The 15,133-nt window shown below is 50.5% G+C and overlaps 5 protein-coding genes across 5 annotated transcripts; 4 read left to right on the top strand and 1 right to left on the bottom strand.

Annotated features, from left to right (window-relative positions):
* Window positions 1–2,742: 2,742 nt before the first annotated feature.
* FA10DRAFT_51493 (hypothetical protein) lies at window positions 2,743–3,778 on the bottom strand. Its single transcript, XM_025525536.1, has one exon. The coding sequence runs from the start codon at window positions 3,409–3,411 to the stop codon at window positions 2,836–2,838; it is 576 nt and encodes a 191-aa protein (XP_025373899.1). The 5' UTR covers window positions 3,412–3,778; the 3' UTR covers window positions 2,743–2,835.
* A 671-nt stretch (window positions 3,779–4,449) lies between these two features.
* On the top strand, window positions 4,450–4,970 carry FA10DRAFT_51487 (hypothetical protein). Its single transcript, XM_025525535.1, has 3 exons — window positions 4,450–4,486; window positions 4,551–4,610; window positions 4,691–4,970. The coding sequence occupies exons 2-3, from the start codon at window positions 4,604–4,606 to the stop codon at window positions 4,882–4,884; spliced, it is 201 nt and encodes a 66-aa protein (XP_025373898.1). The 5' UTR covers window positions 4,450–4,486; window positions 4,551–4,603; the 3' UTR covers window positions 4,885–4,970.
* Window positions 4,971–5,711: 741 nt separating this feature from the next.
* On the top strand, window positions 5,712–6,588 carry FA10DRAFT_263203 (hypothetical protein; the record flags this gene model as incomplete). The annotated part of the gene is made up of 5 exons (XM_025520182.1): window positions 5,712–5,912; window positions 5,996–6,069; window positions 6,201–6,216; window positions 6,366–6,461; window positions 6,526–6,588. 5 exons carry the CDS (start codon window positions 5,712–5,714, stop codon window positions 6,586–6,588), a joined length of 450 nt encoding a protein of 149 aa, XP_025373897.1.
* A 3,349-nt stretch (window positions 6,589–9,937) lies between these two features.
* FA10DRAFT_263202 (hypothetical protein) lies at window positions 9,938–10,655 on the top strand (the record flags this gene model as incomplete). The annotated part of the gene is made up of 3 exons (XM_025520181.1): window positions 9,938–10,164; window positions 10,211–10,373; window positions 10,587–10,655. 3 exons carry the CDS (start codon window positions 9,938–9,940, stop codon window positions 10,653–10,655), a joined length of 459 nt encoding a protein of 152 aa, XP_025373896.1.
* Window positions 10,656–12,334: 1,679 nt separating this feature from the next.
* Window positions 12,335–14,200, top strand: FA10DRAFT_291777 (hypothetical protein; the record flags this gene model as incomplete). The annotated part of the gene is made up of 4 exons (XM_025524368.1): window positions 12,335–12,430; window positions 13,029–13,540; window positions 13,613–13,754; window positions 13,842–14,200. 4 exons carry the CDS (start codon window positions 12,335–12,337, stop codon window positions 14,088–14,090), a joined length of 999 nt encoding a protein of 332 aa, XP_025373895.1. The 3' UTR covers window positions 14,091–14,200.
* Between the last annotated feature and the right edge of the window lie 933 nt (window positions 14,201–15,133).

Raw genomic sequence — 15,133 nt, 5'->3', positions numbered from 1 at the left:
GACGTGATTAGACGACAAAAGCCCTGTACGTTGGCAGGACCAACATGCTGGGGTCTTGGAGTGCCGTGCGGTCTCGCGGGTGGCTGTTGTGATGGCAGTGGGTACCCATACGAATGTGCTTTTCAAGCTCAAAAGATTGTGCTGCTGTAGTCTGACCTGTTTCTTCCTGAGATCGATACGATTGGCTAGTGGCGCCACACACTGATGACCATATTGAAGACGAGATTTACTTCAGGCCACGCGATCAATACGTTGTAGACGAGTCTCAGACATTTTTATGTGTCCGCGAACTTAATCCTCTCTTCCATACCAGACCAGCCTCTCGTAGAAAATGTTCTCATACACACTAGCCACTTCTGCACGGCTCTGAACGAGTGTCGCAGATTGAATGTTTTGCTCTCTATGTCCTTCCGGGCAGCAACTTCCTCGAAGTCGGTGGCTTCTGTACTTATGTCTCGTAGCTCTCACTTCTGCTAGATCACAGTGACATGTGCATCTGGCTTACATCGGGCAAGACCTACATTGGGCAAGCTTGAATTAGTGGATCACATCTGTGTACTTTGTGACATAAAGCTACCCTATCCATGCAATAGACTGTCATTCTTGTTCTGGACAGACCGTGTTGGACCCGTGACGATATTTTAGCGCGCATGCCAAGTCCTTTCTCGCGACGCTCTCTGACTTCCGCCCACACCCCGCTTCAAGTCACGTCACTTTGCAAGGTCGGTCTAAGCCAGTCACTTGCCTTGCTTCCTCCAGACTGGCAACAGGTGTGATGCAGAATGAGAAGGCCGGGTCAAAAGAGAGAAGGTGCTTCAAGGACAACAGCATCGGCTCGCACACCTGGCTTCGCCGACAATTATGTTCCCGTTGACAAGATAAGAGGTAAATTTACCACCTTGCGCAGCGTTCAGATTTTAAAACAGGATCGATGGAGAAAGCTTGAACTTCCGCGAGGCTTTTTTGAGGGCCTCAATTTCCTTTAAGCCGGCAATGTCGACGTGCCACTTTTCCTGAGTCGCTTTTTTCAATTTTTCCTTTATTCCGTCAAATTCTCGTTCCTTAAGCTTATGTATCGCGCAAAGATGACAACGTTTGGGCGTAGACGTTGGTCCATTCACTCAAGTCCAACATCAGAAAAACTTCTGTGAGAAGAACTCTTAGGAACGGACCATATCCGTGCAAACTTGTTTTTGGAGGACTCATTCATGCTGCAGAGGAACTTCGGGGTTACTCGACGAATGAAGTTCGCGTGCCTGAAGGGGCAAGCTATGCACGACTGTCAAAAATGGTACGCTACCTCTTACCACTCCGCCCGGCAGGTCTCAGATCTTTGTGAGATTTGGCCAGCCACCTGAGTGCGGTGCTGGTATCCATGTCTTGTTCCTGGGCTGAGGTGCTGCAATTGCTGGAAAGCAGCCAGATCCGATCCGCGCTCATCGGTCACCTGCAATGAGATCGCGCTCTAAATGAAAGTTTGAGAAAGAAGTAAAATCGAAGTAAGGCACGCGCGTCAAGCCACAAAATACAGGCAAGCCGTCGTCATCGTCGCTTATGCTGCTAAACAGCTGCTGCAATCATTTACGCACTGACTTTGATCTGGACGGATGAAGAAAGCAAGGTGAAGCACCACTTCGTCAGAAGATTGTCAGATGAAAGACAAGAAATTAGCAGTAGATGTCATGAGGCGTGAGAAGCTGAGCGGAAACAGACTACATCCTTCGAGAAAGGAGGCGCGCGCGGCGATAAGCGGTGAAAGGCGAGCGAGGAACGGGCGAGCGAGCAACGGGGAAACGATAAGTTATTGACACGGCATAAGCATTCTGTCAATAAAGCCGACGAATACAAGAATTAAATGCGAGGGTTCATGCTCACTGTGCTTACATATCAACACGTACTTATCTCCACGTCCGTAAATGAGTGACATTTGGTAAGTGAGCTTGCTGCTGTGTCGATGCTGAGAACTCGTCTCAGCTGCACAGAAGAGCACGGATTGGACGTCGAAATGGGATGGGTAATCTTGCAGAGCTCCGCTTATGAACTATGGACTGTCGAGTCAGCCCGAGAGAAGAGAGATTCGGACGCATGCTCGTCGGATTTGAGGGCTTGTAAGCGGAAATGGGAGATTTCAGACGATTCCGATTACTGTCCGGAAAGCGCACCTGAAATTGACTGGTCCAAGGGTTATTCGGCCTCTGATCGCAGCCCAAGAGCGTAAATGCGAACAAGTTGCGACTTCCGCGGAAAAGAGTTCCTTCCACAGTGCCTGCTTTCATCAGATGAATAGCGAAGAAATTAGATTTGCTGTAATGCTTATTTCCGAGATTTTTTTTCGCTTGTCTCCGTTGAGGGAGCGCACAACTGAGCTTTAGTCCGCGCGCCGCGGAAGGGGGCGCTGCGAGAGTCGTCGAATACTAGTCAGCCTACTGCAGGTAAATTCCGTGAAGACGCGTGAGCATGACAGAGGCTGAATCCCGCTCATCTGCGCAGAAGGAGGGATTACTGCTCTTGGCCTGCTTCCCTTCCCAAAAAAACAATGGTGACATCTTGGCATTCTGCCTCCCCTTCCTTCAATTGGGCTCTCACTCTCTACACGATCTCAATCTATTCACCATCGAGCACCGACTAACGAGCCAGACCATTGACTGAACTCCACTTCAGCCCTGTGCTACGGTGAATATCAACCATTACTCCCTTCAGAGCACTTCTTTCGGCACCGTCGGCAGAAAACTCCACAAATGAGCGCCTGCACCGCACAAGCGCCGTCCTCTAGCTTCTTGCTCCCTGCAGTGCGCCGGAGCACCTCGCAGAGCTACGCCATCTCCTCACCATCATTTACTTCTTCGTCGTCGTCTTCCAGCAGAACCAGCATGAACTGGGAGTTTGCAAACAGTAGCGCCAGCACCAGCTCTGGCCCTGCTCACCGTGATCAGGTGTTCTCCGAACGACGGCTAACCAACAGAACATTGCACGACAACGGTCGCAAGCACTGCTCGCCTCTGTCATCCGGGGCGAGGTCAGCCTCGACGCCATCTTGGCTTTCCCCATCGACTGAACTTCAATCGCCTTTGAGGCTGACATGCTTCGGCACGTCGACGCGCAACGGTCCGAAGACGAGGAGCACTTCCCCATAATGAACCCGCTCGCGATCAAGACGTGGGAGATGTGGCCGGGAGCAAAAAGGTCGACTTCGCGACGCCAGCGCAAGGTCGTCGACAAGCAGCCGGCACCGTCCTCTTCGAGCCTGGGCCTCGATCTGGGAGAGCCCAGCTCAAGCAAGAGCACCTGGGAGGCCGAAGCAGCAGCAGAATCTCCATCTTCTTCGCACTCTTCATCCGCATCGCTCCCGCCCTCGCTCTGCAGCTCGCCGCGATCGATAGCACCAAGCGACGCGACGCTGTGCGAAGACATTTTCACCCCAAAACACCAATACCTCAGCCTGAGCCAAGAAGATGACTACGAGGACATGCAAAAGGGAGCACAGGAATTGCGATTATGACCTCACGCTTCCTTCCTCCACCGCTGCTCCCCCTTCCTCGCTGGCGCAAGCGCAAGAAGCGGCGGCGACACCGTCGTCCTTTGCCTCGGCAAAGGACGTGGACCCGCTCGAAGAGATGTTTGACTTTGCACCGTTAAGTCAGCACGCCATTTGCGAGCCGAGAGACAAACGACTGGATGGTTTGGCCCACTTCGACCTCCACTTCAGTCTTCTAGAGAAGCCTCCCCAATATTATTTTCCAGATAACCCTCATTCGAAAGAAAAAAGCAATCATACCATCACCTCTTTTTTTTCAACATTGTCACTATTGCATGATGGCTAAAAGCACTTCTCGAATGGCGTGCACAGCAAGCCCATGAGATTATTGTGGCGATTTGGTTCTCGAAATGCTAGAGTCACCTGACACTTAGGGGGAATGATCGTTTGAACACGTGGGAAGCTTTTACTATTTCCTACTTAACTCGGATAGATTCGTTTAGCTCCGGAAGTATTGGAGTGTTTCGCCATCTCACTCGTCACAGGTGCCAACATCACCACTCATCCTTGATGAGCGACAACAAATACCTTTTCGCGCAGGGGTCGTGGGCGCAAGATGAGCATTAGATGAGCATTGGTCATTGTTGATGAGAGTAAACAGCAGCTGCTTGTAATTCCGGTCAGATTCATGAGAGACAGTCACATCAGAACGTTCGCCTACGTATACGAACAGAGAGATTACTGCTTTGAGCAAAGCGGTCACCTCACCACGTCCGCAACGGATACTGAACACATCTCGCCCGACGATGAGATTCGCGCAGGAAGATATCAGTACGCCCGGTCAGGTGAGTTGTATCTAAGCGGCGATTCATCCAGTGGCTGAGGCACAGTCAGATGGATCTATGGCTCCTTGTACTCCGAGAGCTGGGCCTCATCCCGAGTATAAGTATCGTGCCCCTTCCGAGAGCGCCTAGCACCATGAGTGATCCGAAGCGATCGACAGCCAACCAGGTTAGTCTGTAAATTGCAAGTGAAGACGGATTCGAGCTTCAGCTCAGTGTCTCGCATCCCACAGAGCTCTTTACGTACTGCCCTGATAGCACGAGGTTAATTGCTGTCTACTGACGGATGAAGGGTATGAAAACTGTACAGCGAGCAACGTTTAACCTCAGAGCCGACCTGGATTGATTCCTGTCGTACCACTTCCTGATCTAGACGAAGAAGAGCCTAAGCACTCGACCAGTACTCGGATAGAATCAGCCCCTCGTTACGCGCGTCTTAGTGCATTCGAAAAAGCTGTCAAGAGCTGCTTTGAGCTTATCGATATCCGTACGATGCTCGACGTGGTGTTCACTTTGGCTTGCCAGCTTCAGAGCCTCTCGAGCATCGTTACACGGGTGAAAAATTGAGGCAGCCTTAATCGCGAGCATCTAGTATACACGTGCGCAAGCGAAGCGAAATGTGTCCAAACTAGCTTACTTTGCATCCAGCTAGGCGGGGGGGAGCGTATTGATGTATAGGTGGTTCAGATAGCAGTGGGCCCCAAATGCTTAGTCATGTACCTTGCAATGCGTGTGACAGCATATGACTCGTTTGTCAGCATCGTCCATCAGAGCTTTTCCTTGCATTCTTTGGCGTCACAAAAGGTTAAGCAAAAGAGCGTTGCTGGCAGCAAGATGTCTCAGAAGCGGGATGACGACAGGCTTCTCATCATCGAGCAGCAGCAGCAGGCAATTTTTCATAGCTACCTAACACACCGCCGACGCAATATCGGCCTTATGCGAAGGATAGATTGCCCCCGATTCAGCCAGCAACACACCTCGATCTCACGGCGGCCTTGGGATTATTTGTGCGAGCAAGGAAGGGACAAACAGGAAGAGCTTCGAGAACAGTTGCGTAGTCATCAACATTACGACTCTTAGATATGAACAGGGAGAAAGAATGGAAGAGAAAAAGGTCAATTTGTTGGCATTCTCCAGAAGACACGGCAGCCCAAGAGCCGGCACCTCAAGAGCCGGCACTTCAGGAGCAACTCGACTATGAAATTCCCCGAAAATACATTCACGCAGAGATCCACCTTACGTCGCAAATCGGCAATCCTTGTTGCACACTCAGCTCTCTTCAAGATTGCGAAAGTAGCGAGTGGGTGGCGAGAGGACTTCCAAAAAAAGTAATTTCACAAAACAAGCTACATTCTTGCAATGCTCCGTCACTAAATCAACAAGCTGATCCATCCATGGCCTTGCAAGACAACACGGTATCTCAGCAGCTTCTCGCCCCGTTCTGGCGCAAGAGAGGAAAGGCCGACGATGAAAAGCACTTCGAGTGCGAGCAGAGCAATAACATCGTTTCACAGCAAGAATTCCATTGTCATAGTCACTTCGATAGCAGCTCTGATATGCGAATTTTCCATCACTTTCAAGCTGCGAACAGCAACGTGTGTGAGTCATAGGGTGCTGGAAGGCTCCATTTCACCTAGTCTCTGAGTTTTTCAAACCAAATGCAAGCTTTAAACGGTAGCTTGCACCTAATGAACCCCTTTTCGGGAGCGTCTTCCAAGAAGATCGGGTCTTCACGCAGCAATCTTCGGTCTCGTGAGGGTCTTAATCCTCACGACATCGACTTCATTTCATCAAGAAATACATTGGTGACATACAATCTGCTGCAACATTTTCGGACCCGAACCTTGGATCTGCGACGCCTCCTCCTGCTTGCGACATCGCAGAAAACGTAAAGTGAAGGTCAGTGAACAAGAACAAAGACTCCGGAAGATGTGACCACAAGACAAACACTGACATATTCTGGCTTTGCGCTGCGATGTATTCATTCCCATGACAAATCACATCAAAGCCCCTAATATTTCTCGTCATCCTACCCTTTCTCGTCACAGTGTGACCGCGCAAAGCCTCGATGCGAGAAATGTCGGGAGGCAGATCAGACGTGCACTATGAAGGACGTACTGCGTAAAAGTGGGCCTCCTACAAAAGTGAGCAGTGGAAGCAAATGGTCTGCCGTTAGGACAGAAACTGACTACTTGATTATATTTCAAGGAAGAGAAGCAGATGCTGGATGAAGCTGCTATCTGCTTCCTTAGTCGTAGATCTGGGTCGTGAACGAAGGGGGGGAAACGCAATTCGGATCCCAGCATCGTTGTCACGAATACTGTTCTCTTGTGCGAGAGAGGCGCAATGAAAACGGATGCTGATGTGGTGCAAGGGGTAGTATCATAGCTAAGTGCAAATATGACGGTGTGAAAAGAGTGCTTCAGGATATCAGATCTTGGATTTCGATGCGATTTGTACCGCGAGACTTCAAAATATCAATAGAGAAACACATAAATTGAGGAGCACGTCGCGGGCAACGCCCTTCTGATCGAAATCTTCCTGGGGTGGTGATAGGTTGCGGAGTGATTTCACCTATTCAGCAGGGCAAAAATATCCCATACTCTTATGTCCTTGTGGAATAGAAACTAACGTCATAACGGCAGAGAATACCGACAAAGCGTTCAATGGGCTCTGGCAACTTTGACGACGGGCTTTCTGTTTAAGGTTTGGCTACGAACTCAGTGTTGTGCTATTCAGAGGTCCATTGTGCGCTCCCCGTGCAATGCAAAGCTAGTGCAAAGTTTAATACCAAAATTAAACATGCTCAGTGAGACTTCTTCTTCTCCTACCCTAAAGGTTGCCATTGTGATATCCTGTACTTTACTTGTCAATTCGGTCTCTCTCTCATATGTCTTCCTATCATGTATTGCTTCTAGCCAGCATGGAGCAGACGGAGTGACAAGTCACTTTTTTTGAACTGGCAATCAATGTTTTCACCTCTTTTCGTACTCGTCTGTGGGTGGGCAGCACCATCCTTTTCAGATTTGTAAGGATGGCGTACTTGCTTGGGCGACTCTTTTTTTGTCGATTTGTCCTCATACCCTCGAGGTAAATTTGGGAAGGATTCCGCCGTCCGTCTTGCTGAATCGGAACGCTGTACGGAGAGGTAACATTCTCTTGTGTCAAAGGAAAGGATTTCCTTGCCATTTGATGGGCTTTTGAGCGCTCTTCAAGCAGCCTCTTAAAAAGTCGCTCTTTGGGACGAGTACCTTTGGAGATGACAACTGCTGCTGCTTCGGGTAATGAGGAGGCTGCACTTCATTGGCTTTGCTTTGCACGCGTAGTTGCTGCAGTGATTGAGGCAGCAAAGCCTGACGGCATTGATGATGATGTCGCCAAATTTGAAACTGCCCGGCATTAAAAGAAAGATGAGAAGAGTTGTAGTCGGGAAAAAAAAGGTACACAGAGAAGTGCACGCACCTTTTTTCGGAGGTCTGGGCCGTGACATAAGGTAAAAGAGGACAGAGGCTCGGGTGACTGATGAGCTTGTGACGGACAGGTATTATTTTCGTCTCCTCAGGTGATCCATCAACCAGAGTGATCTCTCGATGCACATGATCAAGGCTTCCGATGATCTGCATTAGAAGCGTCTATGTAGTCAAAAATAGATGAGCTTACCGAAGGTTTGTGTCTACAAGCCAATCTATGACAGCAGAATTGGCAAATAGCTGGGCCGAGGAAATTCTCTGCAATGGCTGTTTCAGCAGAAGCAATTGTGACGGTGACGAGCAGTGAAGATAGTAAGTGTCTCGATGCACTTCAGTTGAGAGCCGTACAAGAGCTCACGACAGCTTGAAGAAGACTGTTGACCACGTCTTTCTCCGGAAGGTTGATTTAGGCGAGAGCGGCCAAGCTACGACTCCGTAAAAATATTTAGATCTCTGTTGACACCATCTTCATCGAACAGGTGTCTATGAAAAATGAAAAGGGAATCATGTGAGAAATTGAGATCCTCAGCAAGTCTATGGCACTCACCTTCCTGTCAGAATTGGAGAAAAAGGCATCGGAGTGACCACAAGTCGCTTTTGACGTCGTACTTTTCGCCTCTCAGCACTTCCTTTTGTCCCCAAAAAGGATTGGGGTAAGATTAATTGCCAAAGCTAATGTGTCTGTTGCAACTCTCCACTCACTGGCGATCTGGAGCCAGGCTTCTGCATTAAAGAAAAGAATGAAGTACTTATGCAGTAAGTACGGTTGCATGGTACGGTAGGATGAGGGACGTCTGTGCTTACACCTGCGATGCCCCAATGCCCTTTCGCGTGTTTGTCACGTACAATTGCCAGTCCAAAGTCGGAGATTTTTGCACGAAAGGCGTGGTCGATCAGGACTGGCAAGTACAGTCCGTCAGTTCCAAGTTCTTTGCATGAGTCCCCTCGCCACGTTCCACGAACTGTTGTGTGACAGGCATAAACCAAGAACTTGCTCACCATCGGATGGTGTCTTTTAAAGGACGCGCAAAACGTGCTTTTGGCAGTGAACAACAGTTCTTCGGACATTTGGCCCACGGACCATGCAACCAAAAGTGGCCGAGTAGCCTCAGTGACCAACTATTTACCTGCAAGCGCCCCCGATAGCCCTACGGTATGGGTGGGATGGTTCATTTACGAGAGAAAGGCGGGACTTTGTGGCACGACGCTCGCCATTTCGTTTCACCGAAACGGCGGGGACGTGACTGTGGGATTGGACTGTCCCAACTCGTTCTTTGACGGCCGTAATTCCATCTGCGTTCTCCAAGGCGAGGATCGTCAAGCTGCCATCAAGAAAGTCGAGGACACTCACGACAAAGACAGCTTCGTTGAATTGAGTACTGGTACGATCTCAGGCCGCATCGCCAGCAAATACGGCAACGTCAACTGGGCTTATCTTATTTTTGACGACCACTGACGCGGTGCGGTACTGTCTTCTATCTCGTGATCGTGGCTGTCACAGATTCATTACGCCTCCCATTGGTCGCTAAGAGCCCTTTTGTCTACGTAAAAAAACCCTCCCACCCTCCCTTGTCCTTCCAATGTTCTAGTTGATAAGCTCCTCGCTCACTACAACACCTGTTGTATGTGTCTCGCTCCCGAATCCCGTTCCTCAGTCGATGTCCGACACAGAAATGAGAACACTTGTCGCCATAACATGTAAGCTCCATCGCAGAGACTATCCTCCGAGAAAAAGGCCTGATAGACGGTGCCACCAACAAAGTAGTCGACCAAGGGATCGCTGTCGAGCATGCCTTGCAACGAGTAGCGCTGATTCTTGCCCATAAGATGTCGGTACGCTGCACGCCGCGCAATGGCGTTTGAAAAGGGTTGACTTGCAGGCATGAACAATGAAGCGAGGATCGTCTGCATTCTCTCTCTCGGGCACAGGGCGGACACCAGGCTGAAACTTCCTCGCGAAGAAGTCGTCCCAGCAACGAAACCCATGATTTGGCGCCTGGGTCGCACTGATACAGCTGGACAAAAGTTAGCTTCGTGACTGGTCCATCGCCGCATTCATTTCCCTTCTTCTCCATTTCATGAATGCCCTTTGAAAGCCGGCCCTGCAACACACGTGCGGATCATTGTCGTGCTGCAAATACTGGGCCCACATGGTAACAATTTCGCGCAGGCACCAATTCACATCGCTGTCCAAGAGATACTGGTCGTCGGCTGCCGTTCGCATAGCGGTGTCGAGCCCGGCTTTGAAAGGGAAGCCGATGAGGCCGCTCTTTCTCTTCCGCATCGTTCCACGGGGGTGCTTTTCGCATGAGCACGTTGAAGCACCGCAGCATGATTTCGAAATCATTGACAAGTGGTTTCTCACAGTCACGGAACGGTAGAGAGTCGTCGTTGGCAGTCTCAATGAACATGTGGTCTGACAGTGGCTTGAGGAAGCTCGAGGAGAGGGCTACGGTCGACTACGTGCTGAAGGGCAACCAAGGTGGGGTCGAGCTGGCTGTAATGGCCTTCGTGGCTAATCTCGACGATCGTGGCAATTCATTCTTGTATGACAGCCTTGTCTTTGGGAAGCCAGTAGCCGACTCGGTGTGTTGTATGGTCCATCGTGACGCGACTCGGTCTGTTGAGCGGTGTTCGCTTGGGGGGCTGTGTTGTATAAAATGGAGAGCAGAGACGTAGAAGTACGATCGAGAAGTACGATCGAGGATAACTCCTTTGCGAGACGCTGCCTATCTGAGCTTGTGGGAAACCCGATTTCGGAAAAGGGAAGATCCCGTTCCTGGTCTTTGAAAAGGACAGGCCAAGGGTCAGATGCCTTCGAGCTCTGTCCCTGGCAACTACCAAAGGCAGCTCGAAGCTGGTTCTTGACCCTTTTCCTTTGTCTACTTCATGTTTCCCGACACGGCTGAAACGCTTCCCCGACCCTACTTCAGTTTCGCATGCTGTATGCTGTAAATCATCGTGCTTCCACAGGGACAGATCGTGCTTGAAAGCACGCCAGGATATTCTCGGTGCTGTTTCGGCTGCCGAAGATGCACCTTGGCTTTGGCGCATAGATTGTTGAGACAGGGCAAAGGCGTAAGGGGACGAGGCAAAGACGTAAGGGGAAGAGGCAAAGATGTAATGTCACACATTTCCTCCATTTGTTGTAAGCATCGGATGCTGGTGGTGCGGATGACTTCAAACTAACCCCACAGGCTGATATCGTGACAGCGCCAATTCTTTTTTTTTCAGATGATGGCGGAGCCTCAGATTTGTGCTGTAGAGTAATTGCTTTAACACACGAGATAACAAAAGTAGGAAGAGAAAGGAGTCCCGCTTCAAAAGTCCGTCTCTACTCTACTCACCTTGGTGTCTTCATCGCATGCACTTTCAAACCAATAAAATGATGACCGCCCAGAGGAAAGCAAATAAGACGAAATTTGCGTGCGAGCTCATGGCAACAGAGCCGATGGCCTTGCCCGACTATGCATTGGCCCAATCTCGGGAGATTGTGACTTTGCTGCTAGCGCAAACGAGGTGCTGAAGGCCGTATCGCTGAAAATGACGGAGAGGCAAGTCGCAATGGTCAGAAGTGAAGGAAAAATTCACGCAGATAAAGACATTCACCGCTACAATGTTCCCCGCAATGACGAAACCTTCGCGTACCTGCCTTGTCGATGAGCCCATGAAAGTTCGGGTCTGTCTGCAGAATCGCCAAGGGCAGATCGATGGCAATCAGGGACATGGACCGGCCACGGAATTGGGGTTCCCTCTCGCTGTGGGACGTGTCAGTCAAAATAGCCACGTTTATCGTCTGGTTAGGCCCATTTTGTAGCCAAGAGCGTTATTGCATCGCTTCGATGCTACCAAGCACTGGAACATCGTGTGGAAAGACAGATGCATCTCCAGACGGACCTTGTCTGCGAGATAAGGCCAGACCATTCGTTCAGTGCAGGCAGTCAAACGCCGGTCCTTGAAGACTTGAAGACCTGGGATCGAGCATGTTGTTTAAATACGATGTCGACGCGTGATTTCTTTCTCTTCATCGTGGTTGTCACAATAATTTGAGCAAATAGTCTGCAAGATCGTTTTTGCCTTTCTATGAATTTCCACCACATTATACCCCAGAAATGTTTGGTTTGAGACATCTCCGCTTTCAAAACTTATCGCTGTGAGAAAAAATGGAGGGTAATCGTTCTTGTGTGCGCGCACGACCGGGAAGGCTTATTGACATTTCGATAAATTGTAGCTCCGATTGATTTTGACTCCGATACCCGATCTTAAAGCCTTGTCCGCTTTCGAACCTTATCGCTGTGGGAAGAAACGGAGCTTAATCAATCGTTCTTGTGTGCGCGCATGACCGGGAAGGATCATTGGCAGTCTCAATATGATGTGCCATCGAAGGGTCCTCGACCCCGAGTCATTAGCGCGTACGCTTCAGGAGGGATTCACGTGGTTTCATCTTGTCGTCCGATGCCGCGTCCGCTGCGCAGGTGACATTTGACCAGAGCACTGGCGGTCTCTGCCTCGCCAGCGACAGTGCCTTCATGTCATCCACCTACGGAATGGCGAGCACATTCTACTTCCGCATGACCAAAGGCGGCGTCTCGTCGGCGCAAAGTCCCAATACTTGCTCAGTGGCAAGCGGTACTGGCGAGGTAGTATGCGCATCCAGCGAAGGCTACACAGTTCTCCACACATGCTCTGTCTATCTGTCCCTTGGCAACACCAATTCTTGCGCAACAAGTGTGACAGTCACCTTTGTATTAAGACTCCCTCTCTGGCGAAATAGATGCCATTGTATCTGCAGCAGAGTACAAAAACGTGTGTACGAGGAGATAAAGTTTGTACAGGAAAGTGATGTGTGTACATCTTTCTTTGTGCCTGTTCCTCGTTACACGAAAGCAGCATTGAGACAAGGAGAGCTTCAATGTGTCTGTGCCTATGTGTCTGTGAGACAATCGTTCTGTAAACAACATGTATCACGCGATACGATCCTGAAGGAGAAGTCGCGCTTGTTTTCAAGCATTACAACAGGTATAATGGTCATCAACTGAAAGTGGTGAGCGGCGGTCTTAAATACAAGCATCTGAAAGTAGCGAAGTTCCTTGGCCATTGGATGTGGTCCTGCATGAATGAGGCAACGGGGCCCTGCTGTCTCCACAAGCGTTTTAGTGAAGTTGAACCAGCCGTGCAGATGTGATTCACCTTCAGCTAGACGGAAGACGCTCTGCTGATTCTTGCCCAACACATGTGAAGTTTATGAGGAGCTATCGGCAAAAGTATAAGACCTTGACGAAAGGCACGGATCTGGCTGGACCGGAGGAGAACGCCGCCGCCATCAAAGTCTGGGAGTACCTCAAGCTGGCTTGGTGGTGGGGGACTGTCGGCTTTTGCGAGTGGACCACCTTCGCCTGGTTCACCACCTTGTTCCAATTCATTGTGGGACTCGTGTTGGCCTATGAGCTCATCGTCCGCATGCGTCGGCTCGACAATCAGGAGAACGACGACGACTTGATCTTCTCTGTACCTCTCACGGAGCCTTTCCCGGTCGAGGTGGACGACGAAGCGGACAATGTGGACTTCGCTGCGCGTCTCAGCGTACCTCCGCCAGCGGAGCTCGGCGACAAACAGCGCGAACTTTCTTCGACAGATGTCTCTGCACCTAAAGATGGCGGGGGCCAAACTCCTGACCCAAACCTTTGCTCGACGACCAGATCGCCCAGCCTGAGAATGCCCGTTGACAGACTCGGACGTCCACGGCGTGTTCAGTCCTCGGTCGTCTAGCGGGTTCGCAATCGCGAGCTGCAGCGCGAGCTGATCAACCTCCTCTTTCTTCTCAGTTATCTCATCTCGGCGCTCACTGCATACTCGATCGTCGTCATCGGCATCACTGCAGTGGACCTCGACGTGATCAGCAAAAGTCCTGAAGCCCTTGCCCCGGCTTTCTATCACCACAATCTTGCCACCGGCTGGCTTAATATCGTGTGTGGCGGGGGCATCTTCCTGTCTGCTTCCTTCAATCCTACGACAACTTCCTGTCCACGTTCCATACGTTGCTCAGTCTGGCAGCGAGCAGTAGCGGACGAGGGGCGAACGCAGTTTCGGTTGGACAGTACGACATCCATCTCCAGGAGGGGCGGTCCAGCAACCCACTGGCCGTGCCACGGACTCGTCACGGCTACATGCGCAGAGCAAGCGACGGCGCGGCCGATGAACAAGAGGAGACTCTGCGACCCGAGGACGATGGCTTTGCGAGCCTCTCCAGCCCAACTCGGCTCGTACCTCGATCACAAGGCCGACGAGGACCCGCCAACATGACGCAGACCCAGGTGTCGTCCTTTTTTTGAATCCGAGCCCGTCCTCGAATCCCAGTACAGAGTCGCGATGCGTCCAAAAAAGAACTATGGACCACCTTGCTAGTATCATGGACCACATTACTAGTATCTTGATCGCATTGGACGATTACCTGCCTCGGACATGATGTCACATACACTCATAACGGCAAATCTCAACTTCTTCAGCGATTCTCCACTTCTCCAATAGCAACGAAGAATAGCACAAAAGATCAAGGCAAGCAAGCATTGCCACTTGTAAATGAAAGGACAGCCAAGCCAAATAAAGCACTTCTCTTTCCCTCTTAGTCTGAGCAGTCGAGGCCATGAATGAGCATGGCGCAGGCAACTTGCAAATTTGTCTGTGGGCGCCGCTTAGGACGCTTTTCTCCGGAAAAAAAAAAATATAAAAATCTTCCGGGGAACAAACGCGGACAAGGAGGGCCTTAGCATGCGCTTATACTCGAGAAATTGGGACCTGCGCTTACCCGGCTCCGAGGTCTTTGGCATGTTGCTGGCCTACACAGGATGGAGAGAAGTAAACGGTCATGAGGGAGTTCCGGGATGAACGAGCTCTCTGCACAAACGTGACGACCCGGGGTAAGAGTAACATCACGCTTTCCTAGAGATTGATGGGACGGGTCTTCTTGCCTCTGCACCAGTATAGGAAATCTTCTGGCATGATCCAACGTCGGGAAAGCTAAACATGACCGAGCGAATGAATCGGAAGCAGCGCTATGACCTCTGTGCGAACCTAGTGAGGTCCGTCGAGGCTACATTGACGATATTGATGCTTGCAGATATCGATCGCCTCAAGCACCTCTTCAGTCAGAACAGCTAGGCTTATTGCCCAACCTTCCATTGCATCATTTGTTTTCGTTTCAGACTGATTCAACGGACAGAGCAATGCACAAAATAAGGTTGACCGAGACAGTCCCGTGTGAAAAAGGGAAGCCGTACTTTTCCCTGGAGTCCATCGACTTCGCACGCTTTGTCCTCGCCCTCCTTCTTCCACACCCCTCCTTTCCT

This window comes from Acaromyces ingoldii, assembly GCF_003144295.1.
Source record: "Acaromyces ingoldii strain MCA 4198 unplaced genomic scaffold FA10scaffold_10, whole genome shotgun sequence".
NCBI lineage: Eukaryota > Fungi > Basidiomycota > Exobasidiomycetes > Exobasidiales > Cryptobasidiaceae > Acaromyces > Acaromyces ingoldii.
The sequence above is the reverse complement of the archived record's forward strand: the minus strand, read 5'-3'. Positions and strand labels throughout refer to the sequence as shown.

What these genes read in the sequence shown, in the direction of transcription:
- FA10DRAFT_51493 (XM_025525536.1), bottom strand. Translation starts at nt 3,411, where the DNA reads ATGTCTTCGCACAGCGTCGCGTCGCTTGGTGCTATCGATCGCGGCGAG.